At 27.1% G+C, this 20,328-nt stretch overlaps 1 protein-coding gene across 1 annotated transcript in view; it reads left to right on the top strand.

Annotated features, from left to right (window-relative positions):
- The first annotated feature begins 773 nt into the window (after positions 1-773).
- Positions 774-20,328, top strand: part of LOC135924003 (ubiquitin-like modifier-activating enzyme 1) — a 31,923-nt gene continuing 12,368 nt past the window's right edge. The window contains exons 1-11 of the mRNA XM_065459046.1: positions 774-917; positions 1,037-1,138; positions 1,183-1,292; positions 1,340-1,508; positions 1,591-1,725; positions 6,049-6,249; positions 14,769-14,901; positions 16,553-16,650; positions 17,458-17,598; positions 18,952-19,134; positions 19,526-19,633. Of these exons, the coding sequence (XP_065315118.1) occupies positions 879-917; positions 1,037-1,138; positions 1,183-1,292; positions 1,340-1,508; positions 1,591-1,725; positions 6,049-6,249; positions 14,769-14,901; positions 16,553-16,650; positions 17,458-17,598; positions 18,952-19,134; positions 19,526-19,633 (1,419 nt within the window). The 5' untranslated portion in view covers positions 774-878. The remainder of the gene's footprint in view (positions 918-1,036; positions 1,139-1,182; positions 1,293-1,339; positions 1,509-1,590; positions 1,726-6,048; positions 6,250-14,768; positions 14,902-16,552; positions 16,651-17,457; positions 17,599-18,951; positions 19,135-19,525; positions 19,634-20,328) is intronic.

Genomic DNA, 20,328 nt, shown 5'->3' with positions numbered 1-20,328 from the left:
ACCATCTCTTAGTAACCAATTTTGCACATTTTAAATATATAATAAGTTGTTTTTAACTTCCTATCCTAAAAAATATTTTCTAACTATATATCGGCTAGGTACTTATCTAAAAGATGCGCAAAAGCGAGTCAAGGGCAAAAGGGAGGTTTGAGAAGCAACCCCCTCCCCTCAGAAAATGATTATCACTCCCCCCCCCCTTCCCCTTCACAGGAAAATATTGGCTACGCCTATGAGACCATGGTACCCATTTTTTGGGAAATGTAGTAGGCGGAAAAGTATAGGATAATTTTTTTTATGATACTTACAAAAATTAACAAACTTTCTAAGACTGGGGAAATCCCCCCTTCCCTTCCCCCACTTGCTTGTACTAATAACTAATCTAAAAAGGTTATATCTTTTAAATTCTCTAGATGCATACAGCTATATTCTTAAATTCACGAAAAACAAATATATTGCAAGCAAAATAATATACGAATCAAGATATGTATAATGAAATAAATGTAATTATCATTCTTGATCTTCTCTAGGAGATATTAATTAAACGAATAAATATAAATATAAATGACCTTATTTTGTCTTAAAAAACAAATATAATAAATCAATATTTCCTTTACCATATATCTCACCTATACTAGTGACTAATCACACTTAGTGGGACCTTTTTATATTTATAAGGCTTCTTACGCGCGATATTTGCTTAATACATACATATTTGCATGTTTCATAAAATTAAGGAAATCAATAAGAAATCCTCTAAATATATTAAACTAGTATTATTATGCAGATTATCTATGTGTCCATATTAAAAAATATATTATAGAACATGAAAATTATGTAAATCAATAATTTTTAATTCTTACATACATACCTTAGGGCGTATGAAAAGGAATAATATTATCACAACAAATGAATCTGATGTAAGTGAATACTTAATTTATGTAATTTTACTTTTAATATGTCAAATATATAAAATGATTTACATAAAAAATAATATTCAATATATTTGTCTTTAATACTAAATAACTATAATATTTAGATGGAAGATTTTTCCTCTTTAACCTCCGAGAATCGCTGTTCACCCCCACATAAAAAGCATAAATATACACATTCAGAACATAATCAAATTACTCATAATAACGTATTGTAATTTATATTTATTAATACTGAAAATATTATATTTAGATGGATATTACTACTAATGGAACCATCAAAAATTATAATAATCACACAGAAAACAATGGTGAGAATTCTAGGAACTCTGAAATTGATGAAGAGTTGTACTCACGACAACTGTTAGTCGATAAAAATTCATAACAATTTATATTGTTTTATTTAAAAGATATGTTCTTGGCCAAGAGGCAATGAAAAAGATGGCAATATCTAATATATTAATTTGTGGAATGGATGGTTTAGGTGTTGAAATTGCCAAAAATATCATATTAGGTGGTGTTAAAAGTGTCACATTATGGGATAATAAGGAAACCACTTTAGCTGATTTATCTTCTCAAGTATTTACTATTATATATATATATATAAAGTTTATAAATCAAATTATATTAATACTTTACATATTTTTTTTATATTAAAAAGTTTTACCTAAATGAAGATTGTATTGGGAAGAATAGATCAAAATCTTGTTATTTAAAATTAGCTGAACTCAATCCATATGTCGCAGTATCTTATTATACTGGAAATTTAACTCAGGATTTTTTGTTAAAATATACAGTAATTTTAATTTTATATATGACAAGTATTTTATTTTATATAGTTTATACTATATTATATTTATATACATAAAACAATAAAACTTATATAAGTAAGAAAAAACATTAAAATTAAAAAATTTATATATATTAGAGATCTGCAAATCCTGGTCCAAAGTTGGGTCTATACCTATTTTTTAAAAATAATATGGTTTGGGGTGCCTAATAGTTTAAAAAAAAAATTGGATTAGGTTGGGCTTTGATTTTTTAAATATGATATTCAGTAATTTTCTATATTTAAATAAATTTGAGCCAGGCTGGGCTGACAATTGATTTTTATTTTGAGGGCCAAATAAAAAATAGATTTGATCAAGCTGGGCTTGAAAAATTAGGCCTGATACAGATCACTAATAATATTTAAAAAAAAGATTAAATTTTTTTAAAAATATTTACATTAGATACTCTGGGAAGGAGACCTGGTGAAGTTAATGTATTTGGACCTGTATATGATTGTGAGCCTTTGTCTGGGATAAAATTTTCCTAGGGTTCAGTAAATGTATGGATGTATGAGTCCAATTTTAAGAAGGATAATGTTAGGCCACTGTATGTGGCTAATGTAGGGCAAATAATTGATATATAAATATAATTATCAAATATTTCTGAATATTTGTTTATTTTTTACTGCTCTTTAAGATATGATATATATTGGACTTTATATTGCAAAGAGCTATCAATATAGGATTAATCTCATATTAGGAATTGGCCTCCTTTTCATGGGATTTAAATAATGCTTTTAGTCATTTTCCTTCAGATCTGAAGAGACAGAATGTTTCTAAGGTTGATGAGCAGATTTTAGGCCACATTGAAGGATTGCATTGATTTTGCCTTAGGATATGTCCTGTGCCATCCCTTCAAGTTGTTTGCAGAACTACAACCAGAGTAATAGTTTATTTGAGTAATTGAAGCAGTATTAATTACATGTTAGCTCATTATTAGTTTGCAACTGAAGATTTAGAAAAGATAACTTTGAGGAATTATTGTTCCAATAATTAAATAGAGAAGAAAAAATGAAATACAGAATTTTAAAGCAATTGGTGCTCTAGGAATTTAGGAATGAATTTTCACACAATATTATAAACATTGGCGAAGTATATTTTAATCATGATTTCATTTGTGCTATACGAATTTGGGTAAAGTAAACTATGGCTTCAAAACTTCCACTGATTAAAATGAGCTCAAAATTTGATTTTTGTATTTGTCTTATCTATTCGAATGGATGTCACAGCCTGCACTTCCATTACAAAGACAAATTTTAAGGTTAACAATGCAATGCATGCCATAAAGTAAGTCCTGATTCTATTCACCATATAACCTCTTGGTCTTTTCAAATATGATGAAAAACACTGATGCTACCTGGATTGATCCTATAAATCTTATCTCCAAAATTATCATAAAGGGCAGTTAAAAATCACTATAAATATTTCACAATCTTTTTATACCACAATGTTCCCATTACCTCAGCAACGTATGATAGCCTTGCACTATCCTTCTTCAAAGAACTTAGGTTTGCACATACTTACTGATGAACACAGAGAGAAGATTCTATTTCAGGCAAAGGCTCCCAATAGCCCTGCACAAGTCCAATTACATAACCTTCATTTGGGATCCCTCTTCCTAAAAACCCAATATTAATGTGATATTTTATTTTATCCTAATACATACATACATTTTGTATAAATCTAGTGAGTATTTAATATAATAAATTTGAAAATCTTATAAGATATTGCGCTTATGATTTTCGGATTTCCTTTCCTCAAACGAGAAACCAAATACCGTTTCCCCTTTTCTCACTTAACCTGTGAGGTAATGATGTAGATAATTCACATTCGACATTATCCTACAGAGATGAGTCGATATTAAAATGACCTGCCTAAATGCGTGTTAGAGGTCTGCAACGTGCGGATTATACCCGACCTCCCGCCCGCCTTTGTTTTAGATTTTTGAACCGACTCACCCACTCGGTCTTTGATTTCTAAATTCACCCGTCCGTCCATTTATCTAAAAATTTTATGACCCGCCCACTCTGTTTAATTATTTAAATTTTTTAATTAAACTATGCTATATTATTAAATTATTTCAAATTCACACGCCCATCGCCTGACTATTGTTTTAAGAATATTTTTTTAACCCCGTGACTCAGCCGCCCAATGTTCGAAATCGAACGGGGGCTTATTGCGGACCTCTAATGCGTATATCTCGGGATTGGCACAAGATGGATAGTTTTTTTAAAAAAAATGTGTAATCATCTTGGAACGTTAAAATGAGTTATCAAAACAATCAAAATATTATAAGTCAGTATCGGCAAATAAAATCAGTTTTGGACACGTTTTTAACAATTTCTTGCCTATCCTACCCTGAAAATTTTTTTGACCGGGTTATTTGAGAGCCTCCATTTTGTTTTATGATAATTTTTAACAGTTTTATTATTTCCAAGATGTTTATCTATTAAAAAAAAGGCTCCAATCTGATGCCAATTCTTAGATACGACACATTTAAATTTCTATAAAAATAATTAAATCTTACTATTTATTGGCTAAAATGTTATAATTTATATTAAAGCAATTTTTTTAAAAAAACAAAAAATGACAATAAATTTTAATCAATTATAAAAATACAATATTTTTTTATCAAAGAAAATCTATTTTAAATATTCTCAAATTTTTTCAATTTAGAAAGAATTTTTTTTTTATTATTTTAAATATTGTCGTTTTACAACATTACGATTATCAGGGTTTTTTTTAAAAAAAATTATGAATTTTTTTAAATCATAATTTTTGCTATGAATCATGGGTTTTGGAAAGTGTCGTTGATGCCTTTTATTTTGATTTTGTTACGCCATATGGATTTTTTTTTTACAAAAACTCAAAATTATTTATTATCCTTAAGGTCAATTATTTTATACGAAGTAATCATTTTAAAAAAAATTGTAAATGATCTAAATGTGATTTGAAATCTACAAGAGATATACTGGATTACTTGAATTTGTCATTGTTTCTCTTACTATATACGTTATGCCGATAAAGAGTGATATTAGTGTTGATAAAGGGCTCGTTTTGAGCCGATTTTTTTTAAAAAAACGGCGAAATCAATATAAATATAAGAAAAAGATTGCAGGCATCAAGATTTCGCTAAACCCTTCGTGCCATCTATGAGCAACATCTGTTAGGACTAAAGAGATGGCACTGTTGGAATAGGAATGAGAGCAATAACGATATTTTGAATCATAATGAAATCAATGATGCCTACAAGGGACGAAAAAAGATGGCACAAATTATAATAATCTCATCCATCCCCTTTTAGATTTATTATAAAATCTTTTTTTTTTGAACTATTTATTCGTCGAAGAATAAATTTTATAAAATGATATCAAACGAAGTAAAAATGATACGCAGGCCCTTAATAATTCAAGGGATTTTCGAATGTTAACATCACAGTATTAAAGGGTATATTTTTCTTACTTCAATGAATTGGTGGTTGTAAATGATTGGAATCGCCATGGGGAGAAAATGTATTTGGAACAATTCTTGTACGTTTACTTTTGAATTCATGATTATATTTCAAGATACAAAACAATGATTAGAGTAACATGTCTCATAATTGATACTGGCAGGCGATTTGATTGTTTTGATTCTTTCATTGTCAATATTGAGGGCAGTAAGAGAAGCTGAGACAACATTTAAAAAAAATATGCAATTAGTATTACAGTAACCAAATGTTCTAAATGCGAAGTATTGTTAATATAATGATATGAAAAGATACCTATTTTGTATCTTAGTAATGTAATTATTATCCAAAATGATCTATTTTTTTAAAAAAATATATCCCTTTCTCACTTTCTGCAACATGATGACACTCCAAGCATACCACCTTCTTGGAATGAGATTTAATTATAGTCAAATGTTAAGCAAAAACGTTAAACTTAAAATTTTGGGTATATAAGACCATTTTTGAAGGGTCTTTTAAATTTTTATTTATTTTTCCGATAAATTTGATCTAGATAGAGGGCAATGGGTAAAAATTGACCCCTTAAATTATTATTTTGACGCTTGTTTATATAAGGACGAATGCTTGTCAAATTTTAACAACCCATTAAATCTATGCCTTTTAACTGTATTTTAATACAAACATTTTAAAATTTCTTTTAAAGAAAAGAGATTTTAATAATTTTATCAGCTTATGATTAGATAGAAAGATCATATAATAAATAATCCACCTATTTTATTTTACAAATCTCTACCACTACTTATACTATATAATATGTCTTATTATTTTTTTAAAAAAAAAGGTTGTTGTATTGTGCAATTTTGAATCCGACAGTGAAGTCACGAGGATAGACAACATATGTCATGGCAGCGATATCCCCTTTTGCTCCGCTTCTTCAAAAGGCCTGACGGGACAAATATTTTGCGATTTCGGGCCGAATTTCACCTGCTTCGATACCAACGGAGAACCACCGCTATCAGTCATGGTGTCTAGCGTGACTAAAGTTAGTTTATTTATTGTTAGTATTAAAAAGCATGGTTGACAATCGGTAAATTTGCTCTAAATGCTCTAAATTAACCGGAAGTATTTGGCTAGTCAAAATGCACACTGAAAATTTTGTTTTACGAAATCATATTTAAGTGAAAGTATTTGATGGATAGAAGTTCGAATATGCTGATAATTGTCTGAATATAAATAATATTCATGAGAATGTTTAACTCAATTTGTTTGAAAGTCATCGAATATTCATTTTCTATGATAGCTATCTAGTATAGAAGATTATTTTATAAAAAAATATACTACTTAAAATACTCTAGCCGCTATATTATAAATCTAAAAAAAATTTAAATTAATATTTTTAATGATTTTTCTATAAAAATTTTATTATATTAAATTAAATAAGAAAGTTTATTTATTCGGATCATACTTTCTCATCGCTAAAGTTGGGGATGACACTATATTATTATTTAAATACAATAAAAAAAATAAAATATATTTAATATTTTAATCATATTTATTTTATTTGTGGATATAGAGATATTTAAAAAAAATTTCGAAGTATTGTAAAAAGTGGTTAATAAGACGCTACTTTATTGAAAAAATAGCGGAAACTCTTATAAAAACAGGCTTTGAAATACTAATTATAAATAAAATTTCCAAAAATAAATAAGTATTTATATGAGATAGTTAGCCACCATGAATCTTTTTCTCGGGTTCTTCTACACTAAAATATTAATATAACATGTTTTACAAATAAGATTTTTACTATTTGATTAAATAGAGTTTAAAAATAATTATGACTTTTATCTCTTTTCTATGGCTTTTATTGAAATTTTAATTAACTAGTTTATAATTTATATTTTAACCATTTTCTTCAAAATATTCTAAAAAAATTATCAACATGGCTATTTTAATTTTTTTCAAGGTTTTTCAACACTGAAATATTGATTTAACATGTTAACAGTATATATTTATATCTATCTGCATCAATTAAATTGGAAAAAGTTCAAAAATGATGATTATGACAATTGTCACTTTCCTATGGTACATCTTCAACGATATTTTAATTTAACATGTTTGCAAAATATATTTTTACCCATTTGCCTTAAAAAAATTGGAAAAAGTTCAAAAATGGCGATTATTACAATTGTCACTTTTCTATGGTACATCTTCAATAAAATTTTATTTTAACATGTTTGCTACCCATTTGTATTTAAAAAAAATGAAAATTGTTAAAAATGACATTAAGACAATTGTCACTTTCTTATGGTACATTTTCACTGAAATTTTAATTTAACATGTTTGCAAAATATATTTTTACATATTGGCCTTAAAAAAATATACTTCAAGTCTGAGTCGAAAAAAAAACAACCAAACTTCAAGTCTGAGTCGAAAAAAAAGACACATATTTTGGGTCGAGGTCGTTTTTTTGGCTTGGACTCGGGTCGAGGTCGAAAAAAACGACCCAAATGGGTCAGCTCTGTTCGAGCCGACTCGGCTAATCCGATTAACAACACTAAAGTGGATAACCACAACATTTAAAATATTATGTATCATGTAAAAAGTATTTTTGTTTTTTTATAGTTTTCGTGTTTATTTATATTTTTAAATTTAAAAAAATTTGATTTAATCTAGAAATTCACTTCCTAATATATAGCTGTATTTTAAACAGCAGTGCCATCTTTCGTCGGATTGAGGTCTAAATCGCATTAATTAAAATAGTCAGAACATACTCATTTTATGTTACCACTAGTAAAATTTAAAAAATATAAATAACATAAATATATATTTAGAAAGATTAATAAATAAAATATATTTAATATATATTAAATAATTATATTAAAATATTAAATATATATTTTAATATTATATATGTATTTATTAGATATATAATAAATAAATATACCATATATAATTTACCTACATATACATATATGATGTTAGTAGAGTTTAGGTGTATATTATTTATTTTACATTACACCTATATACAGTGTTATATATGATGTTAGTAGAATTTAGGTGTATATTATTTATTTTACATTACACCTATATACAGTGTTGTGTAGAATTGAAAATATAATTATTTAACTTGAAAATGGTTATATATTCTTAAAATTTTAGTGCATACAAATCAAAGAATATGATCAATTAATTTATCATATAATATGTCCAATGTTTGTTTTATTTAGTTAATATGTAAAAATAATTATTATCTAATTCATATTAAAAGTTGTGGGTTTAATATATCCTTGCTTTGATACAATCAGTATTTATGGGGTGAAGCGTATTAGCTATTTACCTGTATATAAATTATAGGTTTATAAGGAGAACTTCCTTTGGGTAGCTATGAAAAAATATTTAGGGTAGAGGGTATTGTGTTTTTTATCAGTGACGAATCCATTTCCTACAAAATCTTAATATGATTTTTATATTTAAAAAAAAACTAATATGATTTAGTTAAAAAAATATATAATTTTTATAAATTTTTACTACATTAAAAAATTTACTACTACTTTCCCAATACAAATATTAAAGGATCTTATTTTGATAGGATTATTATATTTCATTTAGTTAATTTACGATTTGTTCCCAATTATTTAGTTAGAAGATATAATTATATTTAATTTTTATAATTATTTAGTTAAAATATCTATCTATTTAATCTATTAGGCCTTAATTCTCATAATGTAATGTAATCCATTTAGAATTTTCTTACAATGTGAAATATTTTAATCCGCCTTCATTTACTATAGCCCTATTCAAATTAACTTCAACTCTAGATATATATCAAAGCAATATATGAAATTGTATTTTTAAATAATATAATAAAATAAATTTAACTCACTCATCATTACTTGTTTATTTAGAGTATATGGTTTTCTTTACATTAGTCTTTCAAGTACATTCTCAGCAATTATTCGTCAAATGTTCGTATATAAGTCTTAGTGCGAATTTGTAAGTTTTTCAATCCAACGAAGCACGTTCTATGAATTCCCAAGATAGATCTATGTCCGATAATGATCGATTTATTCTACCAAACCAACTATTTTTGTAGGATAGGAAAGGTTTGAGAAATGACTCATCCAAAGGGGTAATAAACAGGGCTTGATATACTAGGTTGTTTGGGGCTTGTCTGAGAATGTGTCCTAATATTTCGATTTTTCTATATTCACATAGTCTATATATAGGGAGGATGTCACATCTGGACCAAAGATTATCATTCGAAGTATTATAAGGATAGAAAGTTTTGGTTATATATCTAAGACATTTGTTAACAAAAGTTTGCATCTTTTTACTTTCTTGTTTAGTATCTTTCCAGGTTTCTATACCATAGATTAAAGAGGGGAATATTAGATTTTTAAATAATCGAATCTTTAAAGGAATTGATATTTGATTCGAACTCCATATTTTCATAAAAGATCTATATTTCAGTCTGCCTTTATTTAATTTAGCTATTAGGTCTAGTTTAATATTTCCTTTTCTATCCAGTATCACTCCTAGATATTTTAATTTTTATACTACATACCCTACTATTTACGCCTGAAATATAGCCCGATAAATTCTTTTTGACCAATATACAAACTCCACACCAGTTTTTTTTCTGTTTCGCCCGAGTTAAAGAGGAGGTAGTCTTTGCAATTTAGTTTACAAGTATCTAGTATACAAGCTATATCAACCGCTAGGATGTCTAAAATTATTCTTAGTTGAGCAAACTTATTATTATTCAAGGATCTAGCATTTAACGATATTACTCTTAGAGAACCAAAAAAAATTGTTCATTTATAAAATGTTAGTAAATTTATTTAATAATTAAAAAATTAGAAAACAATTTTTAGTAGCTAGTTTAAAACAACTTTATATAAAAGAGTAAATTATTTGATGATTCATAAAATAAGATTTAGACAATATAATTTTATTAGTGTATATAAAAAATAATCAACATTTATAAATTTATTAGAGATAAAAAAAATCAATATTTTATAAATGTATTATTGTAAGAAAAAACGATAATATAATTTAAATATTGAAATATTATTAGTTTTAATATTTAAAATTTACCAAAAATGATATTTTATCTAAAAATTGAGAAATATCATTTGTTCTTTCATAAATTGTTGTTAAATTTGCAATTTTTTGATCAATTTGTTCGTATTTTCTATTTTTTTGTTGAACGGTGGATCCATTGTTTATTTGTATAATTTTTAAGTCATTATAATGTTGATGATTAATTAAAATTTTTATAAGAATATAAATATTAGGATGAGCATGCACAGTCTTTCTCTTTAAGGCATGATGGAATCCTTCCAAATGGTTATTGGTACGGGGGCCATCAACTTCATATCTAAAAAAAGATTAGAAAAAATTTTGAATTTATTAATTATGTTTTATATACCTTGTCCATATGCCATGGGGAAATATAGCATTATGGCTTAACCATGTCGTATCCATATAATCCATAAAATCCAGGAGCATGGGAATTTCAGACGCCATGATATAACAATCTTGCCTTACTCGAGAAAGATCTTCCTCCTTACAAAAGGGCAAAGTTGTCATCCGTCTCACAACTTTGTGAACATTGGAGTGGTTCAGGTACATGCTCACCAACCCAAGAGATTGACATCTACGCCATAAGGCTTGTGAATAATGGGAAAAGCAACCTAAACAAAATTATATTAGAATAAAATCATAAATTTAACCTTTTACAATCATGCTGGGAAATACAAACTTGAGAGCTGATATAGCAGCGGCCTCAAAGTCTGTTTGGCCAAATCTAGGATTTAAAGATATTTGGCGTTCTGAACAAAAATTATTAATAATTTGAAAAAGACGGACATATGTGTCCCTAGTTTTATCTGGTAGTGCATAAACGAAGGGTATCATAACCTCTTCGTACATAACATGTAAGGTATATAATTGATAAAATAACGTAGGAGCTACATGGAAAGTTCCATCCATGTAGATCATGTCCGAACTTGTGGCCATACGCAACATGGAATCAGTGCCAAAAGAAGGATTCCATCATGCCTTAAAGAGAAAGACTGTGCATGCTCATCCTAATATTTATATTCTTATAAAAATTTTAATTAATCATCAACATTATAATGACTTAAAAATTATACAAATAAACAATGGATCCACCGTTCAACGAAAAAATAGAAAATACGAACAAATTGATCAAAAAATTGCAAATTTAACAACAATTTATGAAAGAACAAATGATATTTCTCAATTTTTAGATAAAATATCATTTTTAGTAAATTTTAAATATTAAAACTAATAATATTTCAATATTTAAATTATATTATCGTTTTTTCTTACAATAATACATTTATAAAATATTGATTTTTTTTATCTCTAATAAATTTATAAATGTTGATTATTTTTTATATACACTAATAAAATTATATTGTCTAAATCTTGTTTTATGAATCATCAAATAATTTATTCTTTTATATAAAGTTGTTTTAAACTAGCTACTAAAAATTGTTTTCTAATTTTTTAATTATTAAATAAATTTACTAACATTTTATAAATGAACAATTTTTTTGGTTCTCTAAGAGTAATATCGTTAAATGCTAGATCCTTGAATAATAATAAGTTTGCTCAACTAAGAATAATTTTAGACACCCTAGCGGTTGATATAGCTTGTATACTAGATACTTGTAAACTAAATTGCAAAGACTACCTCCTCTTTAACTCGGGCGAAACAGAAAAAAAACTTATGTGGAGTTTGTATATTGGTCAAAAAGAATTTATCGGGCTATATTTCAGGCGTAAATAGTAGGGTATGTAGTATAAAAATTAAAATATCTAGGAGTGATACTGGATAGAAAAGGAAATATTAAACTAGACCTAATAGCTAAATTAAATAAAGGCAGACTGAAATATAGATCTTTTATGAAAATATGGAGTTCGAATCAAATATCAATTCCTTTAAAGATTCGATTATTTAAAAATCTAATATTCCCCTCTTTAATCTATGGTATAGAAACCTGGAAAGATACTAAACAAGAAAGTAAAAAGATGCAAACTTTTGTTAACAAATGTCTTAGATATATAACCAAAACTTTCTATCCTTATAATACTTCGAATGATAATCTTTGGTCCAGATGTGACATCCTCCCTATATATAGACTATGTGAATATAGAAAAATCGAAATATTAGGACACATTCTCAGACAAGCCCCAAACAACCTAGTATATCAAGCCCTGTTTATTACCCCTTTGGATGAGTCATCTCTCAAACCTTTCCTATCCTACAAAAATAGTTGGTTTGGTAGAATAAATCGATCATTATCGGACATAGATCTATTTTGGGAATTCATAGAACGTGCTTCGTTGGATTGAAAAACTTACAAATTCGCACTAAGACTTATATACGAACATTTGACGAATAATTGCTGAGAATGTACTTGAAAGACTAATGTAAAGAAAACCATATACTCTAAATAAACAAGTAATGATGAGTGAGTTAAATTTATTTTATTATATTATTTAAAAATACAATTTCATATATTGCTTTGATATATATCTAGAGTTGAAGTTAATTTGAATAGGGCTATAGTAAATGAAGGCGGATTAAAATATTTCACATTGTAAGAAAATTCTAAATGGATTACATTACATTATGAGAATTAAGGTCTAATAGATTAAATAGATAGATATTTTAACTAAATAATTATAAAAATTAAATATAATTATATCTTCTAACTAAATAATTGGGAACAAATCGTAAATTAACTAAATGAAATATAATAATCCTATCAAAATAAGATCCTTTAATATTTGTATTGGGAAAGTAATAGTAAATTTTTTAATGTAGTAAAAATTTATAAAAATTATATATTTTTTTAACTAAATCATATTAGTTTTTTTTTAAATATAAAAATCATATTAAGATTTTGTAGGAAATGGATTCGTCACTGATAAAAAACACAATACCCTCTACCCTAAATATTTTTTCATAGCTACCCAAAGGAAGTTCTCCTTATAAACCTATAATTTATATACAGGTAAATAGCTAATACGCTTCACCCCATAAATACTGATTGTATCAAAGCAAGGATCTATTAAGCCCACAACTTTTAATATGAATTAGATAATAATTATTTTTACATATTAACTAAATAAAACAAACATTGGACATATTATATGATAAATTAATTGATCATATTTTTTGATTTGTATGCACTAAAATTTTAAGAATATATAACCATTTTCAAGTTAAATAATTATATTTTCAATTCTACACAACACTGTATATAGGTGTAATGTAAAATAAATAATATACACCTAAATTCTACTAACATCATATATGTATAGGTAAATTATATATGGTATATTTATTTATTATATATCTAATAAATGCATATAAATATATATAATATTAAAATATATATTTAATATTTTAATATAATTATTTAATATATATTAAATATATTTTATTTATTAATCTTTCTAAATATATATTTATGTTATTTATATTTTTTAAATTTTACTAGTGGTAACATAAAATGAGTATGTTCTGGCTATTTTGATTAATGCGATTTAGACCTCAATCCAAAACTTCTTAGTGAAAACTCTAACTATATTTATTTAATGCATCTTTATAAATTATATTATGATCATTAAGTTCAATATCAAAATTTAAGCCTCTAAGAAAATTTCTAAAATTTAAACCAGTATACAAAACTTCTTAGTCAAAGTCAGTATTCAAAACTTCTTAGTGAAAACTATAACTATATTTAATTAATGCATCTTTATAAATTATATTATGATCATTAAGTTCAATATCAAAATTTAAGCCTCTATATTACTTTTGAATTTTAATTTTTCCTCGCTTCAGATATGGTGGCCATTTTTTGAATAAGTTATTTTGAAAACGTTTTAAAACATACTCAATATATGCTATTTAGAGGTCAACCGCTTTCGTCTATACTGAGCTCCTTTTTAAAAAATTAATGCGTCATTTATGTTGCGTGCGGTGCGGTATATAACCCGTCACAAATGATCCATCACAGCAATAATTTTTGAAATATACGTCCCAACATATGTTTTTAAAATTTTATTGTAGCATTTTCATCTATTTGCTCCATATTTATAAATTAAACTTATTTATTTACTTGATTTTGTAATAACGCAGCTCGTTAAAATACCGCACCACTCGAACAAAACGCGTTTCCTTTAAATGAGGCGTAAATGTAAAATACTAATCAATCACATTTATTCTCCACTCTTACTTAAATATCCGTTTTGGACCTTTACCAAACAAAAATGGTGAATGAAAATGAAGAAACTCTTATCCATTCCTAATAAGTGGGATTTGATTATTGATAATTAGCTTCGCTAAGCTAGTAGCTTTTATAATTTGGAATCTTAAAAAATTAAATTATCTGTTATTTTTGCTCAGATAATAAGAATATTTAGGCATCAAAAATGTCCCCCCAAGCCCTTAGCAACGCCATTTTTAAATTTTATAATATCCATACCATATGCTTATAATTCCCTTTCAAAAAATAATAGGAAGAATCTGGTGTCGTAACCTGTCTAGACGAGAATAGGCATGGGTTCGAAGATAACGACCACATCACCTTCTCGGAAGTGCGAGGGATGGTCGAGTTAAACGGTTGTCCTCCGAGACCTATCAAAGTTTTGGGTATAATATTATTATTTATTAGTGGCAGCGTTGCAAAATCATTTTGGTCCGCCTTGGGGTGGCGTGAGTGAAAAACGAATATACTTAGGCCTCAAGGTTTAATTGTTACTTTCCTTTAACGACCCCAAAACTTGGCCAAGCTGTTTTGGAGTTGGGCTCCACCTGTGACCATATATCAACAGTTTGCTGAATATCCTGTTAGAATGCTAACCCTAATTAACATGCTTTTGCCTAGTTTTTTTAAAAAAATGGATGCTATATTTTTTTTATATCCTTTTATATTTTGCTAGGTTTAAAATGATATATTTCAGGTTAATGCTACACGTTGTATAATATGATTATAAACCTTTTTCAAAATGACCATAAATTAAAACTACTTTATAAAAAAAAAGCGTTAAAATGTTATAAATAAGAACATTATTAGCAGATTATAACTAGTTGGGTTTGGTTGGATATTGGGAAAAAATATTAATTTATGCCCACATTTTTTGTAATGTTTACTAAAAGAAATATTTTCGAAACTCAGTATCTTTTATATTACCATCGTGGTAAAGTTGCAAGAATGTCAATTTTACCTTTTTCTGATTTTTAATTAAAAACTAATTCAATTTTGAATATTAAATTTGATATATATAACTTTGATAATTAGGGGGAAAAAATGATTTTTATTATGCATTGCCATCTTATGTGAAATACGTTTAAAATCTAATTTGGCCTTTTCGGTCTGGATGGTTAAAATGTTTTTAAAATGCTAAATTTTGTTATAAAATTTAATTAATGAGAATTTCTATAAAAAAAAATATGTTCATAATAAAAGTTTTGCCATTATATATTTATTTATATATGATATTAATTTAATAATGAATACAAACATTAACTATTTTTGCACCAATTTATTTTATTTTTCCCTATCAAAATGACATCCTCTCCATATTAACTTGATCCTTTGAGCTCCTTAATGTCGTTCATTAAATTGGTGATGGGACATATAAGCGCTAAAATATTATATTATTTTATGCTCGAAATATAAAAAAATTTTTTTTGATGTCTTACAAATGAATGTATAGTTTTTTTTACGTAATTTATAGATGTTAGAAATAAAATATTTCTATGAAAAAAAAATTTATACTCGCAAGAGAGTGCTTTTGACCCTTCCTCTATTAGTACCAATGACATGATACATACCGAGATGGACGATTTATTTATTAAAATGCATTTGGAAAAATTTAGGTTCCCCCCCCCCCCCCACCCCCCATATTATTTGAATAAAATGGTACCCAAAAATTGATCATCTGCATCGGGCCTAATTTTTCAAACCCGGCCCGGCCCGATTTTATTTTAAATATAGAAATTAATTTTTATAATTACTCAAAATAAAAGCCATATGTTATATGGCGTCTACTTTCTATAAATAAAATCACTTATTTTTATTTTACATAAAAAATTCGATATAAAATAGATAAATCTAAATCTTGGCCCAAATTTTTTTAAAAATATAAGGCCTGAAGCCCGTTTGGGCCTAGCCTACTTTTGCAGATCTCTTATTGAAACACATTTTAAATGAATGAATTAGCAGTATCTAGATAATTATTATAACGTCATTCGGTATTATTACCTAAAGAATCTTATAAATTTTTTTAAAAAAAAATAGGACCTTACACATTTAGCATCGGAGATACGTCGAAATTTGCCGATTATTCGGGTGGCGGTATTGCCTCTCAAGTCAAGATCCCTAAAATATTGCATTTTGTAAGTTTTGTTTTAAAAAAAATATTTTTGATTTAAATCTATTCATATACATCGATATTAGACGACTTTAGATCTGTTAGTAATATTGGGCCATCACTTCTAACAAGGTCGCTGACTGCAAATGGATCATGCAGCTTTACTTTACAAAAGTTTTAAATATATCGTGGGTTCAGATGAGTGCTATATCTTATTTGTTTTTTTTTAATATAAAAATCTAGCTAGTACACAATTAGTCGTAAAGGCATAAACTAAAAAATTCATACCCTGATTTTTTTGTCTTAATCAGGCAACTACTCTCTCTTGTCACAACCAATCAAAAAAATATAAAGGAATATAAGCATTTTAATTTTTATTTAAAATCATTTTAGATTTGTTTTCTATTATCTAATAATGGATAAATTTACTAATATTATCTACAATATGTTATTTGACCTTTATTATTCGATGTAATTATTGGTTTAAAGTGTCATTTTTACATATTAAAAATTTTGCAGATAGATAACCTTAAATAGGGTTTTAATAAAGCACTTGGTTAAATTTTAATTAACTATATTTTAGCTTTGCCTTAAATCAACAAAATAGTATATGTAAAATTAATATAAATTAGGTACAAAAAAAAGAATAAGTCATTTTGTTCTGCAAATATTTTTCCACCATTTTGTTCATAAATGTAGCCAATCTTCTCATTTCTTTTAAAAGCGTGCACCCATTGGACCAACCCACGATATGTTGTGTTTTATATTAAGTATCTCATATATTCTCTATTTCCAATCTATATTATAATGTGATACCATTAATTTTGGAAAGCTTCCCTACACCCAAGCCTTTATCAAGCCCGATTTCGTTTCTTCAGACTCGGCCAAACTTGACAGACCCGCCATTTTACACATTGCCTTCAAGACCCTCGCCCTGTTCTACGATAAATACCAACGATACCCTTCTACCACCGTTCGTTACTTTTATATTTCACATATATAAATATATATAAAAACGAGGAATCAATTTTTAATTCGTTTTTGACATTTATTTATTTACATATTTTCCATGGGCTATTTTACGGGTCCTATTTCTTTATATATTAGAGAATCTTCTGATTTCTAATATATTTATTATAACATGATAAAAAAATCCTTAACTCCGCTAGTTGAGGATTGTTTGTATAGTTTTAATATCGAAACTGATGCTCAATTTTGAGCGGATTGATTCTGCTAAAATAATGCCAAGTTGGACATGTCGTACATCTTACACTCAATCATCAGTTAATATGTCCCCGTTTCTTTTCTTAGATTTGGTGTCAGACATTGAAATTGAATCCAATACCACATTGTTTCCTTTGGGCCCATTTTTAGTTTTATTAGAATGTTAGTTCTACCAGATAGTTAATAATTTATTTTATATTATAATAGTATATTAAAATATTTTATTAAAATGAATTTATATAATTTAAACTGATATTTTTGAGGGATTTATTCTAGAAAATGGTTTGTTAACAAAAATTTTTTCCCCGAATTCAACTGAGTTATTATTCAAGTGTTACTCCATCATATATCACTTGCGAAAATTCCCTTCCACCAGTTTAATGCCGATGATTTAATGTTTAGTTTATAGATCATTCCCACAATCGAAAATATATTCAACAACTTTATCTAAGAGAGCTCTCTAATGGGATGTATTCTTTTAACTCTTTATTAGTATAAGGATTTTCACTGATATGAAGTGAATTTCTTGTGAAGGCAACCAACCCTTGCAAACATTTCTTCTTAAGATTTTTATTGGCACCAGCTTTTTTGCTTAACATATTTTTTTACTAGTTTGTTTTCTTTCCGATTTTAGATTGGCCAGAGTTTATTATGAATTGATACTAATCGAAAGGTCAGATGTCCTTATTTTTTTTAAAAATGCGGTTCCTTAATTTGAGTAAATGGCTGTTATTGACAATTCTTCGTCATATTTACTTGAAATATTAGTGTATTTTTTTTTGTTATTTGCTTTTTTTTAAGGATTAGTGATCAGATATATTAGGGCACATTCACTAAGACCAGGCACACATAGTACAACTATTGAATAATGTTATCTTATTCTATCAAAATCGCAGTCGAAAATCTCAGGATTTTAGCCATTCTCTAAATTTCGCAATTTAGTTCTCATAACCAAATTAGGCATTTTTTGAGTAGAGCTGTTTTTTAAAAAATCGGCAAAATCGAATATTTGACCCGTCAGATATACATTCGGTCAATTAAGCCTATTTGGTCGGTTAATGACAATTATATTTATATATTTAACTTAACTCGTTTGTAATAGGAAGAGAACAACTTATTCCTGGACATGGCTAAGGTTATAAAAACACCCAAAGATGATCAAAAAAATGCCAAACTTGACGAAAATGAGACCAAAGTTTTGAAGTTATTCTGTGATACGGCGAGAGGCCAGTTGTGCCCTATCAATAGTGTGATAGGCGGGATAACGGCCCAAGAAGTCATGAAGGTAAATGTTATTTGCGTTGTTACAATAATTCCCAAGTTTTTTATAGCAAATTAAAATAACATATGGCACGCGTTTTTAATAATTTCTCCGTGTTAGGCGGGCGAGCGGGTTAAATTTTTTTAAATAATAGCTGGCGGGTGTTAATGTTAAAGCGCTTAATGCAGATTTATTGACCTTGTGAATTTCAAGTAATTTCGCCATAAATTTTTGTTTATTTCCGGTTCAAAAGTTCATGGCAAAATGTCTTGTTATATTTTTCAGGATGGGTTGGGATACGATTTTTGACAAAATCACGTCTTTCAAAATAAAAATAAAACACGTGATAAATGATTTAGTTTTTAAGATTTCTTTAAACCCTTATGTATTAACTACACTTAAATATAATAACTAGGCGTGTAGCGGAAAATTCAATCCCATTTTCCAGTGGTTTTATTTCGACGCCTTCGAATGTTTAAACGCTGAAATGGATACCATGCCTTCCAATATGCTCAATGATCAGGTGATTTTAATTTTATATGTCACTAAAGTAAACGGCGAATTCGTTCAATTCTATTAAATCTTCATTTTATTCCCCCCCCCCCCCTTCGATTTTGTGAATTACTAATTTAAATGAATGCCATTAAAAATTTTATTATTGAATAATTATCGTTTAACCTTTGAATTACATTTATCAAGTTTTATTTATTACCAGAATAAGGTTTAACACAATTTAACTGCAATATACTTAAAATGAAAAAACAAAAACCATCTTATCGCTAACCTCTTTAAGTTAACTTGAAATCATATTAAGAATTCTTATCAAAAGGCTCTATATATTAATCGACTCTCTATGTCTAGCCTATTGTGTGGCAAAGGATGTATTATGTAAAAAAAATGTTTACTAAATATTTTAAATGTATTAGTACAGATTTTTTTAAAAACTTATACAGATTTTACGAGGCTGGCTGATCTTATTCTATACCGTCAATATAAAGTTGATATCAATCGATTACCGATATTATCTTACCCAATTTTTTTTAATACCATGAATCACATTGGCCAAGCATTTTTAAATATAAATCTTTAGGTAGTTCCGATATTATAAAATTGGTACATCTTTGCCGGATATATAAGAAAAATATTAATTGTATTTGTTGTGGGCCTGCTAGGCTCTATTTGAGCCGATTTTTAAAAACGTCTAACTCATATTTTAGC

Source organism: Gordionus sp. m RMFG-2023, chromosome 2 (assembly GCF_954871325.1).
Source record: "Gordionus sp. m RMFG-2023 chromosome 2, tfGorSpeb1-WG-v2, whole genome shotgun sequence".
Taxonomy (NCBI): Eukaryota; Metazoa; Nematomorpha; class Gordioida; order Chordodea; family Parachordodidae; genus Gordionus; species Gordionus sp. m RMFG-2023.
Note: the sequence above shows the minus strand (reverse complement) of the source record. Positions and strands in the feature narration are given on the sequence as shown.